At 35.2% G+C, this 21,998-nt stretch overlaps 1 protein-coding gene across 1 annotated transcript in view; it reads left to right on the plus strand.

Moving 5' to 3' along the window:
- The window catches only part of LOC150084108 (uncharacterized), a 46,167-nt gene extending 28,913 nt beyond the window's left edge, over positions 1-17,254 (plus strand). The window contains exons 7-9 of the mRNA XM_090375039.1: positions 3,367-3,617; positions 16,429-16,576; positions 16,672-17,254. Coding sequence (XP_090231165.1) covers positions 3,367-3,617; positions 16,429-16,576; positions 16,672-17,254 — 982 coding nt within the window. The remainder of the gene's footprint in view (positions 1-3,366; positions 3,618-16,428; positions 16,577-16,671) is intronic.
- The last annotated feature ends 4,744 nt before the right edge of the window (positions 17,255-21,998 follow it).

Consider the following 21,998-nt stretch of genomic DNA (forward strand, 5'->3'; position numbering starts at 1 on the left):
ATTTGTATTGTTCAGACCATTATATTTTCATGCCTCCAGTTCCCAGTTCTGTCTAATAGAGCTGTACACCTGTGCTCAACAAAGAAATTTCAGTACATATGCCTTGTCCATAATAAGAACAGGTTGCAGTCCACCAATGAAATGGCAAATCTGGATTCTGGCTATTGATGGTCTCTTCCAGTCTATTTTTGACATTGAAAACACCTTTAGCATGGTTAGTTGAATATACCCCAGGGGCTCACATCTGGTGAGTATGGGCTTGGCAAACCCAGTGTCCTGAGCTGGATATCATTATTCTTCTTTCTTGCTTTCTTGGTGATTCCCTTCTACTTCTGACCTCTAATCTCTCTCTCTCTCTCTCTCTCTCTCTTTCTCTCTCTCTCTCAGAGTAATGCGGGATTTTTTTTTTCCAGCTGGTGCAGCATAAGCCTCAGGCTTCCTTGCACCAAATGGCTAATAATAATAATAATAATTTGCATTATGAAAAGCATTACAAAAAAGTGTAATGAAAAAAGGTGGAATAATGTAACATAAAAATGTTACATTATTCCACCAGCATTATGCACACCTGCATATTTTCTCTTTCAAAAAAATATGCTTTTTATATAGCTTTTTACAGTTTATAAGTATATGGTTTTTTATATACTTATATATAAAGTATTAAATATTTACCTTAAATATTGCACTTATAAAAATAATTATGCACTTATAAATAATAATATAAATTGCATACAAATATATAAAGTGTTTCTAGGGAGTCTTGTTTTGTGCTCTACTCAATACTATTCTTATTTAAAGTTTAACTCTGTAGTGACAGCAATATACCTGTGAGGTTCTTCTCAAAAATAACAACTCTGTTAATTGTTGGTTCAAGATAAAAATTTGTAATTTTCTGTACCTTCCTTAATATAGATAAATTTTTACTGGGCATGATTTTGGTTTTTTTTTTTTTTTTTTTTATCACTTTCCCAGAATTATTGTGTGAGAAATTCTGTTTAGTTACATGCCACCACGTTTGTTCATTGTAACATTACCACAGAAGCCTGATTGGTACTGATGGTACGAATCTCAGAATTGTTTGTTGTTTCTTATTTATAGAACTCTCCAATATGATCTACAGATATCATTAGTTGTTAACAGTCATAACTAACATACTTGGAGAAACAATGTTGCGTCACTGGAAAAAACAGAATTAAATAAATGGGTTGAGTTAAAATTCATTTCATAAACTAGGAACAAAAAACAAAAGTAATAAACACAAAAGTTTTCGGATTGAGGATGTCCTTCTTCAGTTGTGACTGTGACCATTATTGTAAAAATACAGAATATCATGTGCATGCCATGATGGTTGTGTGTAGTGAAAATTGCATGTTACAGATGCTTGCAACAATTAGCTGGTTGAAGTGGAGGCTTGCAGTTGTAGTTGTAATACTTGTGAATGCTCAGGGTGCCAACATTTGTCATCTAGGAGGATGGCTGCCTTAGTAATGGGGCTGATGCAACATCCTCTGTTCTGGTTTAAGGAACCACTACAACACGAGATGTGGAGCGATTCCAACAAGACACAGCAACGGTAAATGCGAGATCAGTCAATAATCTCGACATCACGGCGTAGATCGATGTTGTGCCTGGTAGACCAGAAGTGCTCAGAAATCGCGGAGTGATCCATGTCTGCCGAACCGATGGCTTTCTCATTCTCAGAGACCCAATTACTGAGTCTTTTGCCAGTTTCCCCATCATAACAGCCACTGCAATCACAGCAGGAAATACGATACACTAATCCACTCTGCAGTGGGGGGGGACTGGTGTCTTAACACTCGAAATGAGGGACTGCAGCTTTTCACCTAACATATTTTGAAAGATTTGTTATTATTTTTGAATAAACACAAAAACCCTGAGGATGATATTCACTCACAAGAGAGAGTAGTTAGCAACATTTGTAATATTGAAATTTTGCACATTTTGTGATCTGCCAAATTTTAAATAAATTTTGAAGCAATTTGAAAGTGAAAGTAAATAATAGTATCTAATATATGTATTATATATATATATTTTTTTTTTTTTTTAACTGTATACTCATAATGCTTTTAATGGTTTTAATGTGTCATTAAATGCTTTTTTACACCTGCATTTTTAGCAGGTGTAAAAATATTTTACACCTGTTAATATTTTTGTATTAAAAGGTAAAAAATTACATGACTGTTACAATTCATTAAGAAGAGATAAAATATTAATATACTCCAAGCATCATTCAAAAACCCCAAAAAACAAAAACCTTTTTCCAGAAATTAAAAAGAAAATTTTCACCTGTCAGATTCTGTGCTATAGGCTTCATTATGAGTGGGGGAAGTTACCACCAGTGTTAAACTTGCAATTAATTTTCTGACTGCTCTGTGGATTATTCAGTTTCATTCATGGTAGTGTTTGCTAAATTTATCTGTCCCCACTTCTGTGGAAACAGCCATCACATCCACAAAGAATAATCTCTGTACAGCCAGTAAACTTATCATCTTATTTATGACTACTCTGGAATTGGAGAACAGTGACATAGTGTAGGAAGACAAACAGATAGTTTAACTCCAAGAGATAAAAAAAAAAAAAAAAAATTATGAAAAGTACTTTTTGCAGTAACTGACCTCTGTAGATCAGTTACTGCAAAATACATTCCAAATTGCCACATTATCTTTCCAGAAATCCAACAGTGTTTTGGAACCTTTTGGGGACTCCATTACCAAGTCTAAAGAAAGTAGATGAGAAAAGAGGAAGGAAAATGTAAGTTTTGAAAGCCAAATTATCATAACACCTTAGTGAAATCTGATACTTTAGAAGTATTTCTGACCTGATACCATATTTCTAACCTAACTAAATTAATGAAACTAAAATGACAATTGGAAATTTTAAATAAAATAATAACAGAGTTTGTTGAAAGAAGGCAATGTACAGAAATCCTCAGCTCTTTAACTAAATATTAATAGTCGGAAGGAAAACTTACCAATCCAGATTATTTCCTTGTGTAGTCTATTTTGGCCTGAATCAACAGAAGGTAAACAACCCCACTGTCCAAGGACAAACCAATAAAAATAACTATTCAAACCATATTAAAATAATTCCCCAGTAATCAGCCTTTTTATCTTTTATACCTTGGGTTCTCTCCAATATACCTCTTGAATATAACATGTTTTATGCTTCAGAGGTACGTATGCCACTGTTAAAAATACCTTTTTAAAGTAGCTTGATCTTATTCTTGTCCCAAAGTTCCACACCTTTCTGGAACCCTGATGGATTAAATCAAATACTGTACTGTATCTTGAATATTAAACTGGCTTTTTATAAATTTATCAATTGTTCCTTTTTTTTTCTCAACAGCACTGCAAGAAACTTCAGTGAAGTTAATATGGAGGAAGATGATGTTCAATGCAGCAGTATTTCTCAAACTTTCAAAGAGAGTATAGACATTGAAAGTTTGATCCTAAGGGTCGAAACTCGGCGGTGTTTATGGGACCCAATCGATGATAAATACCTCAATAAGGATGCTACAAAGAAGTCATGGGAAGAAGTGGCCTTAGCATTATGGCCTGATTGGGAAGAAAAAGAAATGGCAGAAAAGGAAGTTAAAGGTAATAAAAAGTATTTAAATATTTTTTTATGATCAACAATTGATAAAATGCACATATTTGAAAAATTTAATAAAAATCTATTTAATTTATAAATCAGCTTTTCTTTAAAATCTATTCATAAATATTGCTTTACTTAGTAATGTAATTAAGCAAAGTTCTAAACAGATACAAATTTTAGGCTGTAGAGGTTTGACCTGGCCATAATATGAAAAAGTCATTTATAAACAAGTGAATATGTTGTTCTATTATGTAAAAATATAGAGACACTTTTGGAAACATCAAGTTCTGTTTTTTAATCAATTATAAAATGTGAAATATACAAAAGCAATGTCAACATACCTTTTTTGTTTTTCTTTTTTCTTTTTTTTTCAAATTAGTATCATATATTTTCAGAATTTTATTTCATGTCTGATACAAGTTAAAGTTCTGAGTTATGGTGCCAAATTCATTAAATAAAAGAAAATTCTTTGAAATCTGGTGGCAGTTCTGGAGTGTAAATAGAAAGCTTATTTATTTTATTATGAGATAAAATAAATAAGCTTGGAGATAAAATGGACTCCATTTCTAAATTTATATTCAAAGCAATGTAGTCAAAACCAAAAAACATTATTTTAATTATGTTGCCTCATATTTTTTAATAAAATGATGTAAAACATCATGACAATACCTACATCTTCAATAATTTTATATAAATAAATATGTAACTGAAATATACTCATCAGCAGTGCTTTTCTGCATTATTAGCATTAGCATTACTAGAGGCATTTGATGCAAGAAAGCAAGCTTATGCAGCATCAGCCAAAAAAAAAAAAAAAAAAAAAAAAAAACCACTTCCACTTCACCCCTCTGTTCGTTCAAAATACCTGTCCAGCTGAGCCTTAAACTTATTTAGGCTATCAACCTGCACCACAAGGGATGGAAGTCTGTTCCACCAACCAACCACGCGCTGGCTAAAGGCAAATTTCCGCACGTCTATCCTACATCTGTCTTTCCTCAATTTGAATTTATGCCCTCTCAGGTGATTTTTCTGAGCTAGAGGAAGAATCCCATCAGCATTGAGCATGCTTAAACCATTCAAGGCTTTATACACCTCTATCAGATCACCTCGCTGGTGCCTAGTCTCCAGACACTGTAATTTGCAAAACTTAAGCCTTTCTTCGTAAGAGCACCCCTTTGTTCCATTCACTAATCTTGTTGCCCTTCTCTGTACTCGTTCCAGCAGCTCTACATCCTTCTTGAAATGAGGCCTCCAGACCTGTATACAGTACTCTAGGTGTGGCCTGACCATCGCCTTATACAATGGAATAATCACCTCCTTATCCCTGCTGGAAAAATTCCTGTATATCATTGACAATACTCCATGAGCTACTCTTGCAGCCCGTCTGCACTGCTCAGAGAACTTCATATCTGCCTGCACAACCACCCCCAAGTCCCTTTCATTCTCTACCACTGTCAGTGTTGTACCACAGAGTTGATACGTTGCTCTGGGGTTGCTGTTTCCCATGTGTAGTACTTTACATTTGTCAATGTTAAACTTCATTTGCCACCTCTCAGCCCATCTGCTCAACCTTTCCAGATCCTGTTGCAGCAGCATAGTGTCAGTAGTGTCCTTGACAACCCTGCCAACCTTTGTATCGTCTGCAAACTTGGACATTAAGTCCGATATACCATCATCAATATCATTTATAAATACAGAAAACAATAATGGACCCAACACTGAGCCCTGAGGGACTCCACTAATAACATCAGTCCACGATGAGCAGTGTCCATTGATTACCACTCTCTGTCTTCTCCCCCTCAACCACCCCTTTATCCATAGCAGCAATTTGCCTCCAATGTCACACTGCTCCAATTTGTGTAGCAGTCTTCCATGTGCAACAGTATCAAAAGCCTTTCTAAGATCCAAGTATATAATATCAAAGTTATTCCCTGCATCCAGTTCTTTTGTGACTGCATCATAGTATCCAATCAAGTTGGTCAGGCAAGACTTCCCCTTAACAAAACCATGCTGTGTCTGAGCTATAACTGAAGTCTTGTCTAAATGATCCTGCAGTGCTTCTTTAACCAGTGCCTCCATTAATTTTCCTGGAACAGAAGTTAAGCTCACAGGTCTATAATTACTTGTGTCAGCCTTTGATCCTCCTTTGTGAATTGGGGTCACATTTGCACATTTCCAGTCTATGGGTACCTCCCCTGAGTCCAAGGAAGCGCTCATAATTATGGCTAAGGGTTTGCTTACTTCCTTTGCTGCCTCCTTTAATATAACTGGATAGATCCCATCCACCCCGGGTGCCTTTCTTGTGTTTATCTTCAACAGTTTCTCCTCCACTTTACTCCCAGTTATTTCAAGATTCTGTAGCTTACTGCTAGAGTTGAATACACCTCTGGCATTCCCCTCGCTGAATAACTCCTCATGTGTGAATGTCGATGCAAAATATTCATTTAGTTTGTTAGCTGCCTGAGCAGGATCATCAACACTTGACCCATCAATATCAAGTGGACCAATCTGATTCATCCCCTTCCTTCTAGAGTTTACATAAGTAAAGAACTCTTTGCTGTTTTTCTTTGCATCCCTTGCCAAGGATTTCTCGTAATCTGCCTTCGCCTGCCTAACCTCCTTTGTAACTTGGTTGCATATCAACTTGTATCTATCATAGGCTTCTGTGTCATGTGTTAATTTGTATGTATCCCATGCATTTTTCTTCTCTGCCATATGCCTCATTAGTTCATCTGACATCCATTTTGGCCTAAACCTTGAACAATATTTCTTAGTTGGTATGTAAAGCCTAGTAGCTTCCAAGATAAGTTCTTTGAATGCTTCCCATTTTGAATTTGCTGTTGGTAACATCATCAGTTGGTCCCACTGTATAGAATTTAAATACTGTCTCAGTCCATCGTAGTCGCCTTTACGGAAGCAATAACCCTTCCCTTTACCCCTAATGGTAGTTACCTCTTTGAGTAAATCCCACTTCAGCACACTGTGATCACTGCCACCTAGTGGTTCATTTATCTGCAGATTCTTAATGCATGAAGAATCACTGCTGATAATCAAATCAAGAGTATTACTCCCTCTAGTTGCCTCCCGAACATGCTGATGTAGAAAACAATCATCCAATAAATCCACAAAAGCCCTGCTAGTGTGTGAGTAACCAGCCCCCAAAATCCAGTCAATATCTGGGAAATTAAAATCTCCCATTATAAGACACTCTGATTTACTGGCCCACTCTATTTCCCTGTACAGTTCCTTATTATACTCATCAGAGTCATTAGGCCTATAGCACACTCCTACTCTCAATTTTGATCTTCCAATGTTTATGTCACACCAAACTGACTCCACACTGCACTGTCCAGCGATGTCGACTGGCTTCACTTCCTTGGTTTTCATGTGTTTCTTAACTAATAGCATAACACCTCCCCCCTTCCTATCCTGTCTATCCTTTCTGTAGACGTTGTACTCCCCAAATTGCAGTTCCGCATCCCTTATATCTGTGTGACACCACGTCTCTGATATCCCAACAATATCTGCCTTCGATGTTTTGAGCAATACCTCAAATTCATCAAATTTATTTACTAAACTCCTAGCATTGGTGTACACGCAAGTATACCTGCACCTTTTTCTATTCTTAGCTACCCTAATACAACCCATGTGTTTACTTGTGCCGCAATGGCTCCCAGCAGTCTCTGAAATACCATGCATCTTGTTTTTCAGGCTTCTGCTCATTCTAATAGAAGCAGTGCAAGAATCTCTTTCACCTCTGCCAGTGGCTACTGTCAATCTATTGGTCTTTGTCTCCCCCCAAGCTAGCAGTTTTCCGACCCACCTAACACTGCCTCGATAGCATCAGCAAATATTCTTGCACCCTTTCTATTTAAGTGTATCCCATCCCTGTAGAAGCAATCTCTCCTGTTAACAAGTACAGTCCAGGCTGAAAAAAATTCTACCCCTTGAGCCTTGCACAATCTTTCCAGGGCCGAATTGATCGACAAGGCTCTCATCATATACTCCCTCCTATCGTGTCTGGGCAGAATTGCAGACACTTTCAAATTCAACCCTAAAATTAGACTATGTTTTTAATTACCCTAAAATTATGTTTTTAATTAGACTGTCTGAGAATGCTCTGGCCCTCCAGTGGTGTTGATAACACTAACTTAAGTACTTTAGAAACAACTAAAGGCAAATTCATTATCCATTAAGAACTCAACAGACTGTTGTGACCAGTTTCATAATTATTTGGTTCCATCATCAAACAGCAAGTAGCATTGTTAGCAACCTTGTGTCAGGCAGTGAACAGATGTATTGAATCTAAACAAAAACCAAGCAGCAGATTGGAAGAAACTACCAATTGGTTACATTTTTACAGTATATTAAGAAATGGGGTTGCTATCTCAATGCAGGTTCACCTAATGGGCAATCTGATCAATTAAAAGTAATATTAGTTGCTTTACTTTGACTATATCAACAAATGTAGTAATTTCTAAAGAGCTTAAGTCTGAGCACTGCCACTGGAAAGATAACAGCTTCTCCAGACAGTTGACTCAAAAAACATTGCAGAGAAGCATTGTTGATGATGCTAATTCAAATTTTGCATCAACCTGCATTGAGATAGCAATCCCATTTCTTAATATATTGTAAAAATGTAACTCACCATGGTTGCAATCTTGCTCTGCCGTAAAATTAATAAAACATAAAGTAAATATTATAAGTTTTTATTTCCTGTTATACAGAGATAGGGTAACGTGGATCTTCTTACACCCACATAGGACCTCAAGGGAAGTAGATATATTTCCTTTAGAGCTTTTCTATCTCCCACAGCAGATGAAAAAGCTCTGCGTTCACATTCCAATTAAGTGATAAAATTAACTGATATCTTGAAATATTATTTAGTGGGGAAAGCTTAAAAGTTCTTAAAAATTAATTTACTATTAAATGGAAGTAAAACATCCAATGTGGAAAGCATATAGATGTATCAACTGTTACTATGAATATCACACCACTATCTTAAAAGAAATGTTAGTGTGAAAGATCTATCAAAGTATATTACTTTTTTTCAGGAATATGACTAATTTTTTTCTACATGGAGGATATTTAATGTGCAATTTAAATATATATTAAACTCTAATAATATCAAAATTGACGAAGATGAAATTTTAACCTTAGAAAATAATGATTTTAAATATATTTTAAAGGCACATCTGCTATGACTGTGTCATCAAATGTTAGTATAAAAACATTGGTTGAATATTTAGTACAATTTTTTTTAAATTGAGTATTTAAAGTGAAATTTCAAAAATACATTTTGATATCCTGACAGCTCTAATACCCCAGATTCAAATGTATTCAAAGAACCAAGAGCCAGTTAAAGATTTAACAGTTGCTGAAACAGCCACAAAGATAAAATATAATGAAGATTTTAATGAAGCATATCTAAAGGGTTAGAAATAACTAAAAGAAGTATACATTTCAAATAGAAAACTATCATTATTTCTTTCGCAGATTAAAGTATCATTAATCATAGAAAATAAATTTTTATGACATATTATCATCATCATCATCATCAGCCATTTTCAATCCACTGCAGGATGAAGGCCTCTCCAGCAACTTTCCAGTTCCTTCTGTTTTGAGCACTGGCCATCCATTTACTACTCGAAAACTCATGAATTTCATCTATCCATCTCCGCCTTTGTCTTCCAGGTTTTCTTCTAGCTCCTCTTGGGTACCATTCTGTTATTTTCTTAGTCCATCTGTCATCATGTCTTCGAGCTATGTGTCCTGCCCAAGACCATTTTAGTTCTTTAGTTTTGATAAGAATGTCCTTTACTTGAGTTTGCTGCCTAATCCATGTGTTTCTCTTCTTATCTAACAGTCTGATTCCCAATATAATTCGTTCCATTCTTCGCTGTGTAGTTCTTAGCTTCTCTTCCATTCTTTTGGTGAGTGCCCAAGTTTCACTTCCATAAGTCATGGTGGGGAGTATACATTGATTCATTATTTTACGTTTCAGACAAACTGGGATATTGCTCTTCAGTATGTGACTATATTTCCTGAATGCTATCCATCCAAAATTTATTCTTCTCTTGACTTCCAGCCATTTATCATTATTACAGCTAATAACTTGTCCCAGATAAGTATATGACTCCACCTTTTCAATTACTGCTCCTTCAATCATTATTTCCCTTTCCGTGGCATACTTGTTCATCATTACTTTTGTTTTAGCCATATTCATCTTTAGTCCAAAATCCTTACCAACTGTGCATAACTGATTAAGATTTTCCTCTAATTCTTTGGGATCGTGGCTTATGACCACAATGTCATCTGCAAATCGTAAATGGTTTAGGTACTCTCTGTTCACATTGACTCCTTTCTGTGACCAGTCTAATCTTCTGAAAGCTTCCTCAAGGGCAGCAGTAAACAGCTTCGGAGATATTGTGCCTCCTTGTCGAACTCCTTTTTTCTCGATTTTAAATTTCCTACTGTCTTTGTCTAGTCTAATAAAGGATGTAGCACTCTCATATATTTTCTTCAAAATCATAATATATGGAGTATCTATGCCTTGTCTTTGCAGTGCCCGAAACATTGGCTTATGCTGTATGGAGTCAAATGCCTTTTCATAATCCACAAATGCCAGGCATAATGGTGTTTTATATTCATTTGCTTTCTCCATTAGCTGTGATATTACGTGAAGGTGATCCATAGTTTAGAATCCTGTCCTAAAGCCAGCTTGCTCTTTTGGTTGATTCTCATCAAGTATTCTTTCTAATCTGTTAGTAATGACCCTTGTGAACAACTTGTAGATATGGGATAACAAGCTAATTGGTCTATAATTTCCAATTTCTGATTTATCTCCTTTCTTATGCAGCAAAACTATGATTGCATTATTCCACTGCTTAGGCATCACACCTTTTCTAATGCACTTTGTGAAGAGCCTTGCCAGTTTTTGTGTTATGTCTCTTCCTCCCAATTTTAACAACTCTACAGTAACTTCATCTTCCCCCGGGGCTTTCCGATTCTTCATTTTCTTCAATGCATGTTCTACCTCATCAGGAAGAATATCGGGTATGTCGTATGTGTTGCTACTTTGCAATCCATCTTCCCCACTGCTGGTATCATTCCCTCGCTCCTTGTATAATTCTCTATAGTAGTCTTCTGCTATTTGAATTATGCCTTCTCTGCTGTTTATAAGTACACCATCGCTATTCTTCAGTTTCAGTATCATTTGTCTTTCTGTATTACTGCTCATGGCTGCTGATTTAAATCCTTTGTTTTCCCTTAATGCTTGTTCTACTTTTCTTGTGTTAAATCTTCTTATGTCCTCTCTGAGTCTCTTTCTAATGGCTTTGCATAACTCAGTATACTCAATTTTCTCCCTGTCAGTGTTTTTCTTGCTCTTCATTTGTCGTCTTTGGTTCATCATGACAAGTGTTTCTTGAATAATTTTTTCTTCTTTGGATTTCTGTTTCCCTATAGGTTTCTTGGGCTTTATCACTTTCAGAAAGTTGTAATATTCCTCGTCGATATCTTGGTCCTGAGCAGTCTGCAGAAGCTCAAACTTGTTCTAAGTTCCAGTACATACTGCTTTTTCTCCTCCTCTGTTATTTCAAAGACCTTTGTATTATTTACTCGAGTCAGTTTTTTCCTTTCCTTTCCTACATCTATATCAAGTGTACATCTTACCATTCTGTGATCACTTCCAACGTTTACTTTATTCAGGACGGTAACATCATTCACAATATATCTTCTGTTAGTGAGGATGAAGTCGATTTCATTAGTTGTTAATCCATTTGGACTCTTCCATGTCCACTTTCTGTTCACCCTTTTCTTGAAAAAAAGTGTTCATTACTGACATTCCTTGAGATTCTGCAAATTCCACAAGTCTTTCACCTCTTTTATTTCTTTCACCAATTCCAAAATTTCCTATAGTTCCTCTTTCTGCGCTGTTTTGCCTTTTTCCAACCTTAGCATTGAAGTCCCCCATAATAATAGTGTAGTGGGTTTTCTGCTCATCTAGAAGACTCTCAATTTCAGTGTACATTTCTTCAACCTCTTCATCATCATGGCTCGATGTTGGTGCATAAATCATTATAATCTTCATATTGTAATTATATTTATATCAGAATATATATCTATATTTATCTGATGAATTTTTAAATAAAAAGTTAATTTACAAGTAAAATTATTGTTAAAAATGATTATATTTAATGGCTGATCTCTTAACACAAAACTACAGATTATTCCAATGAGCAGATTATTCCTATAAGTTCATATTATGATAATTCTACTTAAAACGTATGATTTAAGAATTGATTATGGATATATTGTGAATAAATATAAAACAATTGATAAAAGATATAGGCATTTATATCATAGCACAGGATTATATGAAGATAAAATTCATTTTTATTTTATTTATCAGATGGTTTTAATCAAGTTATTAGTACCTGAAAATATTAAACATAGAAAATTAGGGGAAAATTTTTTATTATGAACTGCAAAAAAAAAAAAAAAAAAAAAATACTGAATATATATCTGAATTTATATAAACAAAGTAAACTTCATAGAAATATAGTAACTGTCTTGAGATCTCATTCCTAACAAATTTCATCAATATTGGTCAATTAGTTTAAAAGTTATGAAGATTAAAATATAAAGATATATCTAATTAATTTTCTTCAATATTTACTTACTGATATTGGCTTCAGAAATCAAGGAATACTGATAACTAGAAGCAGAGTTCTTAGATAAAGCATGGAGAAACAACAGAACATCCACTATCATCTGTATAAAGTATGGATAATTTAGCAGGGGATGAGAGGAAGAGAGAGAAGCAATATTACTAGTTCCAGTGATTTGTAAATATAAAAGTTTCAGCTGTCATATTGAATATGGGGAAGGCATAATTTAGATGTTAAAATGTTATCAATGTGAATGGGAGGTTTTAACTTTTCAGATATGAACTGAAACTTGTGAGTGGAAAGACCAGAAAGACTATTGTGGATTTATTGGATGACTGTTTTCTGCAGCAGAATGTTAGAGATGTAACAAGAAAATGCAATACTCTTGATCTAATTATCAGCAGTGGTTCTTCATTCATTAACCAAATCAAAGTATACTACTGTGGGATTTACTTAAAGACATAACTACTGTCAAGGATAAAGGGAGGGCCTTTTGCTTTTGTGTGAGTGACTACAGTAGTCTCAGACAGTTTTTAAATTCTATGCATTGGGACCAACTGATGATGTTACCAAAAGCAAATTTTAAATGGGAAGCATTCAGGGAAGAAATTAGCAGTAGCATTGGTAGCGGCATATGATGCAACAAAGCAAGCTTATACAGTATCAGCCAAAAGAAATTAAAAAAAAAAAAACTTCCCATTTCACCTATCCATTCCCTCTAATAGTTTGTCTAGTTCTTGCTTGAATTTATTTAAGCTATCAATGTCTGTACATCAATTCTGCAGCCATCCTTCCTCAATTTGAATTTATGTCCCCTCATGTGCTTAGTCTGAGCAAGAGGAAGAATCCCATCAGCATTGAACTTGCTCAATCCATTCAAAGCCGTATACACCTCAATAAGATCACTTTGCAGGTGGCTAGTCTCCAGGCACTGCAATTTGCAATTAAATCACAAAAGGAGATTAGGCAAGCTAAGGCAGATTTTGAGAAGTTCCTGTCAGAAAATGCAAAGAAAAGCAGCAAACACATCTTAACTTATGTTAACAGTAGAATAAAGGGGTTGAATCACATTTGTCTACTTGATATTGATGGTTTAACTGTTCATGATCCTGGTCAGGTTGCTGAAAAACCGAATAGTCTGCATCTACATTCACACATGAAGAATTCTTTAGGGAAGTGGATGCCAGAAGTGTATCAAGCACTAATAGATTATTTTGTGATAACTGAGAAGAAAGTGAAAGAGAAATTGTTCAGCTAAACATAAAAAAAAGCATCTGGGGTGGATGGAATCTATCCAATTATATTAAAGCAGCAAAGGTGGTAAGAAAACCCTTATCATGATTATGAGAACATCCTTGGATAGCCTCATATTCATCAGGGCATTACTCTATGGACTGGATATTATTATTATTATTAGCCATATGGTGCAAGGAAGCCTGAGGCTTATGCTGCACCAGCCAAAAAATTCCAGAGTTACCCTGAGAGAGAGAGAGAGAAAGAAAGATGATGATATCCAGCTCAGGACCCTGGGTGTGCCAAGTCCATACTCACCAGATGTGAGTCCCTGGGGAGTGATAAGGGTCATGATATGCAAATGTATCCCCGATTCACAAAGTGAGAACAAAGGAAGACATGAGTAATTACAGACCTGTTAGCTTGATGTCTGTTCCAGGAAAATAATGGAGAAGTAATAAAGGACCGCAGACAAGAATGCAGTTATACTGCAGTTAGAGCATGGATTTGTTAAGGGGTGATCCTGTGTGACCAATCTGACTGGATATTATGACAAACTAAAAAAGGAACTGGATGCAAAAAATAATTTTGACATCATATACATGGATTTCGGGAAAGTTTTTGATACTGCTTCCCATAAAAGGCTGCTATACAAATTGAAGCAGTGTGGCGTTAAAAGCTAGTTGTTGCTGCTATGGATAAAAGAATGATTGAGTGGAGAAGATGGAAAGTGATTATCAATGCCCACCACTCTTCTGGGACTAATATTATTAGCGGAGTTTCCCAGAGTTCAGTGCTGGACCCATTGGAGTTTAAAGTTAGGGTTGAATTTAGATGCTAAGTTAAGTTTAATTTAGATTAAGAGCTGCTGGATTTATTATTTATTAATGATATTGATGAAAGCATATAAAACATATCTGTTTGCAGGTGATTCAAAGGTTAGCAGGGTAGGCAGATGGGCGAAGAAGTGACAATTAAAGTTTAATATTGACAAATGCAAGGTGTTTCATATGGGGAGCAGTAATCCCACATTAATATACCAGCTGTGTGGAACCACACTCAGGGCAGTACAGAATAAAAAGAAACAGGGGGGAAAGGGTAATTGTGCAGTCAGATATGAAGTTCTCTGAGCAGTGCAGACAGGCTGCCATGACAGCTCATGGGGTTTCTCAATCATATACAGGAATTTTTCCAGCAGGGATAAGGATGTAATTATCCCACAGTATAAGGCAATGGTTAGGCCATATTTTGAGTACTGGATACAGGCAGGTCAGGAAGCCTCATTTAAGAAAGGATATGGATCTGTTTGGACAGATGCAAAAAAAATCAATAAGATTGGGGAGGGGAACAAAAAGATGGTGTTGCCAGGAAAGGCTTTTGCAAATTGCCTTTTGCAAATTGCTGCATCTGGAGACTAGGCACCTGTTCAAGGCCCTGAATGGATTGGATAAGTTCAGTGTTAATGGTGTCTTTCCTCTTGCTCAGACTGCACACATGAGGGGGCATAAATTCAGTTGGAGGAAGGATTGTTACAGGTTGGATGTATAGAAATTTGCATTCATCCAAAGCAGTAGCGTAGCTACCCTTTTTCGGGCCCCTACTTAATTAATGAAAATTGCAAAAAGAGGAGACAGTCAAAGATGCCAGGTACCTAAAGGGCCCGGAGGCAAATGCCTTGCCTGCCTACATGGTAGCTATGCCACTGATCCAGAGGGTAGTTGATTGTCAGAGCAAACTCCAATCTTGTGTTGTTGTAGAGGTAGGTATTTTGAAAAAAATGCAAAGAAGAACTAGATAAGCTATTAAAGAGGATAGAGAAGTGAAATCAGAAGTGATAGGTTTTTTTGGCCGATACCCTATAAGCCTGCTTTCTTGTCATCTGCTACTATATTACTATTAATAGTAATAATAATAATAATAATAATAATTTCCTTCTCTTTTTTTTTTTTTTGGTTTTTATTTCATGAATGTCTAACTGTGGATAAATATATTTTTTTAACTATACTATTTAGATGCCAAAGTTAACTATTATATTAACAATGCTAATATAAGTAGAACTTATGATTAACTCTTTTGGATGGTGGTCAATATACTTTCTGCGGATGGTATTCTATTCTGATGCTACCTTAAGAAATGTGTTAAAAGTGATCCTGTAATAAAGCAACTCTTCTTGTTGAGTTAAGTAAATGGGAAGTGCAATCTTTAAAAACATATCTATATTATAATGATACCCTATAATTGTTCTTTTATAATACCATTATGGTATTATACCAAATTGTCAAAATACCATTATTTTGACATTTTTTTTTTTTTTTTCTAAAAAAAATATGAAAATTTCCATGTAATTTAAATCGAACAATTTGACTAATTTATTTTAGTGAAATAGAATTAGAGTTTTTATAGGCTTTTTATTAGAGCAAAAATGTTTTATTTATTTTTCAAAATAATAACACCTTAATAACAAAAAAAAAGTTGGTAGCCCTCATCTTTTTTTTTTTTTTTTTTTTTTTTACATTACAGCTGTTAACTTGTTAAACATCACTTTTCCATACTAAATTTGCACAGCTGAATGCATCAACAATTCCATGCAACATCACAAAGTTAGGTTATTCCATGCACCACCATGTTGGTGTGATGTTCACTAGGAGAAGATAATATTGCTCTTTAGCAAAATTGTTTACTCTTTTATGTCATTGTACCAAGTAATTTAAATGACTAAATATAAAGCAAGTTCATTTGATTAAAAAAAATAATGGTAAAATACTGTTGGTTGCACAGTCTAGCCTTGAGTTGCCACTGTATTTCACTAATCAGGTATCTTCAAATAAAAAAATTGTTAGGGAAAGGTATATAAAACTAACTCACATATTCAATATGTAGAAACTAAAAATATATATTTTGTTTACAGTTCGTGAATTGCAGAAAAAGTGGAAAAATGTTAGAGATACTTATATTAAGAAAAGGCGACAGTACTCTAACAAAAGTGCAGCAGCAAGGAAGAAGTATATTCATTTTGATATGCTAAGGTTTTTAGACACAATAATGGAACGAAGAAGGTAAGTTCCATTGACTGCTATTTATGTGTACATTTATAGTACCTTGAATATTAATTTTATATGATTTTATATGATTATGGTTTTTATCTTAACAGAACTGGAAGAAACTTCAGTGAGATTGATAAGGAACAAGTTAGTGATGAACTAAATGATGCTTCTCAACCTACTAATGATGATGTACTTCCAAACAGCAACATGCCACCTTTGGAAAATCTGTCTCCAGAACCAATCTCAGTTAGGGGTTCATGTAAGGAACCCAAAAATAATGAGTTCAAAAAAGAATTTTTGACATTTTTGGATAGCCAAAAGACTACACAAAAACAGCCTAAGGAAGATGATGCTGATGAAGACAAATTATTTTTATCATCCCTTCTTCCAATTTTGAAGAAAATGTCTTCAATGCAGAAAATTGAGTTTAAAATGCAAATGATGGAAGCTCTTAAAAATATTCATTTTCAAAACCAGCAGCACTGCTCTCCCATACCACTTGTGTATCCTGTTTTGCCACATTTCATATATCCTTCACAATCAAATCAATATCCTATAGGTTCATACTGTAATATTTTATTCCCAAATCTAACTCAGTATCTTAACAGCACTGATAATAGTACTCCTTCCCCAAACTCATCAAGCTCATCCTGTACTATTTATTCTGAAAGTTCAACTTCTGTAGATTGAGAAACCACAGTTGATCATACCTTTAGCAGAAGATATCCTTTAAATTATTAAGTGTGCAAGAACAGTTATTGACAAATATATTTTTACACATTTATATATAAATAAATACCACTTTGTAATATACTATCTTCAATAAAAGTAAAATGAAATTTATTTCCATTCATGTTGCTATTATTTGTTTTTATTAACCATTTATTAAAATTAGCTTTCTTCTATTTTGATGATGTTTCTCCATAAGGTTTTCCTTTATCAAGTCAAAAAAAAAAGATTGTTAACTCACATAATACTGACAAATTCATGAAATAAATTTATCAACATCCTGTAGTATTTAAAAAATTGATTAGGGTGTTGCCATAATTAAGTCTAGGGTAAAAGCCCCAAGCTATGAATGCTGTACAAAGTACAAAGAAAGGGGCTATGTCTGAACCTGCTGGTATTTAAAGACGCACCGCAGAACAAAGAAAATACCGCTGAAGAAGAAGGCAGGAGCCTTCGAAAGCTATGGTTTTCTCGCTTTTAATTTAGTATATTTTAATGTATTTTATTGTTCTTAACCCAGTATATTTTAATGTATATTTCATATATTTTAGTTGTAAAGTTAAATATAATTTATTGTAAATACAGGCAAATATAATTTATTATAAATACAGTACATAGTTATCAAGATTCCAGTTTTCGTTTTTTGTGTTTTATTTCTACATAAGGTTGGTGAAAAACATTTAAAACTACAATATGAATATACCCAACCTCAGAGGCCTGTTTGAAGAATGTACAAAGTCATTGTACATGTTGGGTATAGTCTCTCTTCTGTACAAATCTATGTACAGAAAGAAGTTTTCTACTTAGTGCGTCAATCTCATACTGTGGAGGAACTTCACTAGAATTTGTAATAGTCCATCAATGAAGAGCAGTGCACTAAGTCAGTTTTCTCATCTGTGTACAGAAAGGGGCTATAAAAAAAAAAAAAAAAGTAAAGTGCAGCCATTATCAACCCACTGCAGGATGGAAGCCTCCTCAACAATTCATGCTGAGGGAAATGGACCATAATCTGCCACGCTGGTCCAGTGCGGGTTGGCAGATCGACCGTATTCAGCAGTCAGGGGCTTGAACCCCGGTCTACTCAGAGAGCATGTGCTACTGCACTCCCGCTCCTGCCCACTCTGCTACGGAGGCTATGTCTGACCTATACAATAAATTTTTACAGCTCTCATTGCTTGAGGCTTTTGCCTAGACTTAATTCTGTCTACCTCACTTACTGCATCATCTCAATTCTTTCGTATTGTGTGGTGTATTAGTATTAGTTATGGCCACATGGTGCAAGAAAGCCTATGGCTTATGCTGCACCAGCCAAAAAAAAAAAAAAAAAATCCGAACAAAACAATGATAAAAACAAAAAAAAAAATAAATAATAATAATTAATAAAAAAAAAAAAAAAAGGAAATTAAACCTATCATCCTATGCGCTTCCCTTACCCGAAAGTACTATCCAGATGACCTTTGAATTTCCCCAAACTGTCGGCCTCTACCATCCATGAAGGCAACTTATTCCAGTAAATAACTCGCTGGCTAAAATAAAACTTCCTGCAGTCCAATCTAAACATTTTCCCCCGTAACTTGAATTGATGTCCCCTAGTTCTAGCATCATTTATAATCTTTAAAATTTCATCCTCATTCATTTTACTGATGCCTCTCAGAGCCTTAAACACCTCAATCAAATCTCCTCTAAAGTGTCTAGTTTGCCTTTAGCCAACGGGTGGTTGGTTGGTGGGATAGACTTCCATCCCTTGTTGTGGAAGTTGATAGCCTAAATAAATTTAAGGCTCAGCTGGACAGGTATTTCGGAAGAACGGAGGGGTGAAGTGGAAGGGGATTTTTTTTTTTTTTTTTGGCTGATGCTGTATAAGCTTGGTTTCTTGCATCATATACCTCTACTAATGCTAATCTGTATGCAAAATTTAAAAATCCATGTTAGAAATTATCACTTTGCAATCACCTCAAACTTATCTTTCAATATTAGATTGCACTGTCTAAAAATATCAAAAAATGAATCCTAAATTTGTCTTTTCTATCGTTCTAACTTCATTATCACACTGTTTTTGATGTTGAATTCTTGTTTGCTCGTGTTCACTTTCAAATTCCAATTCAGTTGCCAACTTTTTTGTTACCTAGAATGCATTTAAATATTTCACCTATTCTGCATTTTCTGAAAGAGCAACAGCTTGTGATATATTTATATTGACTTCTTAGAGGGTTTTAATTGTGATGTTTATTTGGCTCAAAATGTGCCAGTCAATTAGGCATCAGATCAGTTTGCTTAAAAAGTTTTTTCAACTTTCAAAAATTCTGACCCTAAATACCTATGTAGAGTTTGTTTTTTACTGTTCACTTATTTCTTACTGATTGAACGTAATAGTTTTTCTGTTGCTCTGAGTTTTGGTGCTTCCCTCAACTTCGGCATCCTTAGCCAGTGCCACATTGCTCCCCCTTAAGCCAGTCCTTCATCCTACACATCCAGACTCATCCATCAGAATAGGTTGTAGCAAGATTTGTCACTCCATAAAATTAATTTTCACTATTTTACAGTCTATTGCCGGCACTCGTTGCACCATGCAAGGCTGCTGGTTGTGGCTTTATGAGCACTAGACAACCGAGGCTATGGATCTAGGTGTTCAGTAGTGTATTTTTACAGAACTCAGTCCTTTCTCCATGGGTAGCACAGTGGTTGTTGTTGTTGTTGTTTGGTTTTTAGGAGCATTAGCAACTAAGGCCATATTGCTCCAGGATATGCGGTGGTCATTCCTTAACCTTTCCGCATCCTCCGTATTTGGTGGTGACGGGCTCGAACCCCGGTGTAATCAAGAAGCGTGTGCTACACACTGCTGCTCCTTCCCACCTGGCTACAGAGGCGCCAGCACAGTGGTTATAGTTCCCAACCTGTCAATACTGTGGAGAAAATGGTAGGGTTCGAATCCAGTCAATAACGTGTACTTTTATGGGAGTTTTTCACTCTGTGGCTGATTTAGTCAGTCTCCAGAGTGGGTGGCAAAAGTTATTCTGGAAATTTGGGTTTTTCATCCAGCAAGACAGGCATATTGACCAAAGAACACAATTTATGGGCAGATGAATTGGTTCTTGGGCAGCTCTAAATGGCAGATCTCTCCCTCAGTTGTTGTTTTGAAAGGATCCCTGAAGAGATTGTTTGCACTACCTCCGAGTACCATCGTTACGTGGAGTCAGATTCTGTGAGTTTACTGTACATTGCCGATGGTGGTTATACTGTAACGCTTTAACTTCATGATAACATCACAAACGGTCAATTTTTGAATGGTGTAAGCTGCCAGCAATTTCATGAATCAAAAAGCCAGCAATAATACACCTGAAAATAACAATCCTCTCTTTATCAGTTGGCTCTGGTCTATGTATCATGACAAGAAAGGTTCAATGGACTAAGAAAAAGGGCATTTGGATACTTTATTGAGAGGGTATATTTGATAATTGATCACTATAGTATACTTAATAATTTACTCGACTTGTAAATAAATTGCACATCCTTAAGAGTACTTTCTGAATTTTTCTAAAATACAGACTTTTAACATTTGATAATTAATCTCAAAGAAGTATGAAAATTTTCATTGCATAATGAATATTTCTCGATATTTTGATTAAAATTGCATATCCACAAAAAAATTCAACAAGTAAAATATAAAAAACATCTATTTAAAATTGAATTATTTGACAATTTTTCTTTTTGTTGAAAAACAATACAGAGAGACTGACCACATTAAAATGTAAAATACAAATTTTTAGTTCACCTTCATTTTTAACAAATGTTTCAATTTTGAAATGAGAATTGAGACAAATTTTTATCAGGTTGCTATGAAATTAATATGGTGAGAAAAAAAATGTGCTGAGCATGCATAGTGGAAGTTATGTGAAACGTGTTTAGGCAAACATTTATTACTTGACCGAGGATCCCATATTGACTGTATGAATGCCGCAGGCGACAAATCTGCATGAAAGGGAGACTGAGATATAAGACGTTCCATTTCCAAATCTAGTTTTGAAAAGTGTTGAGGCATTGGATGATATTTAGAACCATTTGACTTTGATAGAGCCAGAATCACTTTGTTCTTGAGGGAGCCACAACAGCTGTTACAGGCCGACATTTGACTTGCATCCACATTTGGAAATGCTGTTTGAAGAAGAGTGTGATCTCAAGCTGTTACAATCTTCCCCTCATTCTTGAACCAAAGCCGATCACACAGAGCAGACTGAACTAAAATCATTATCCAGGAATACACATTTAAACTGTTCATAGATGCTTCAGGGTTTCTTAAAATCTTGTTGCTGCTTTGGCTGTGCATTACGTCTGCTCCATGTTGAACGATTTCATGGAGTACTTCTAGCAGTCAGTTTTGGTTTCTTCGCTTTTCATTTAAGACTGGGCTTCGAGTCGACAGCATGGACACCAGAAAAATATGGACACCAGAAAAAAAGCAGGAAACTATGCACGCAATGAAGGTTATCCTTGACTCTATAACAAAAAGTTCTCCGGTAGGAACTGTTGGACTTAGTAATCTAGAAAAGGTAATAAAAGCGCGGAAAAAATTGAGAGATGTCCTTTTTAAAGACGAAAGTCATATATCTAAAGCCATTGCAGCTAAAATATTAGAAATATGGGATGAGTTAGAAATGACCTTGGTAGAGATCGAGGTTGATTTAAAGATATGCCAAGAGGGAAAGAA

Source organism: Mastigoproctus giganteus, chromosome 6, assembly GCF_048544385.1.
Source record: "Mastigoproctus giganteus isolate SK-2022 chromosome 6, ASM4854438v1, whole genome shotgun sequence".
NCBI classification, from domain to species: Eukaryota; Metazoa; Arthropoda; class Arachnida; order Uropygi; family Thelyphonidae; genus Mastigoproctus; species Mastigoproctus giganteus.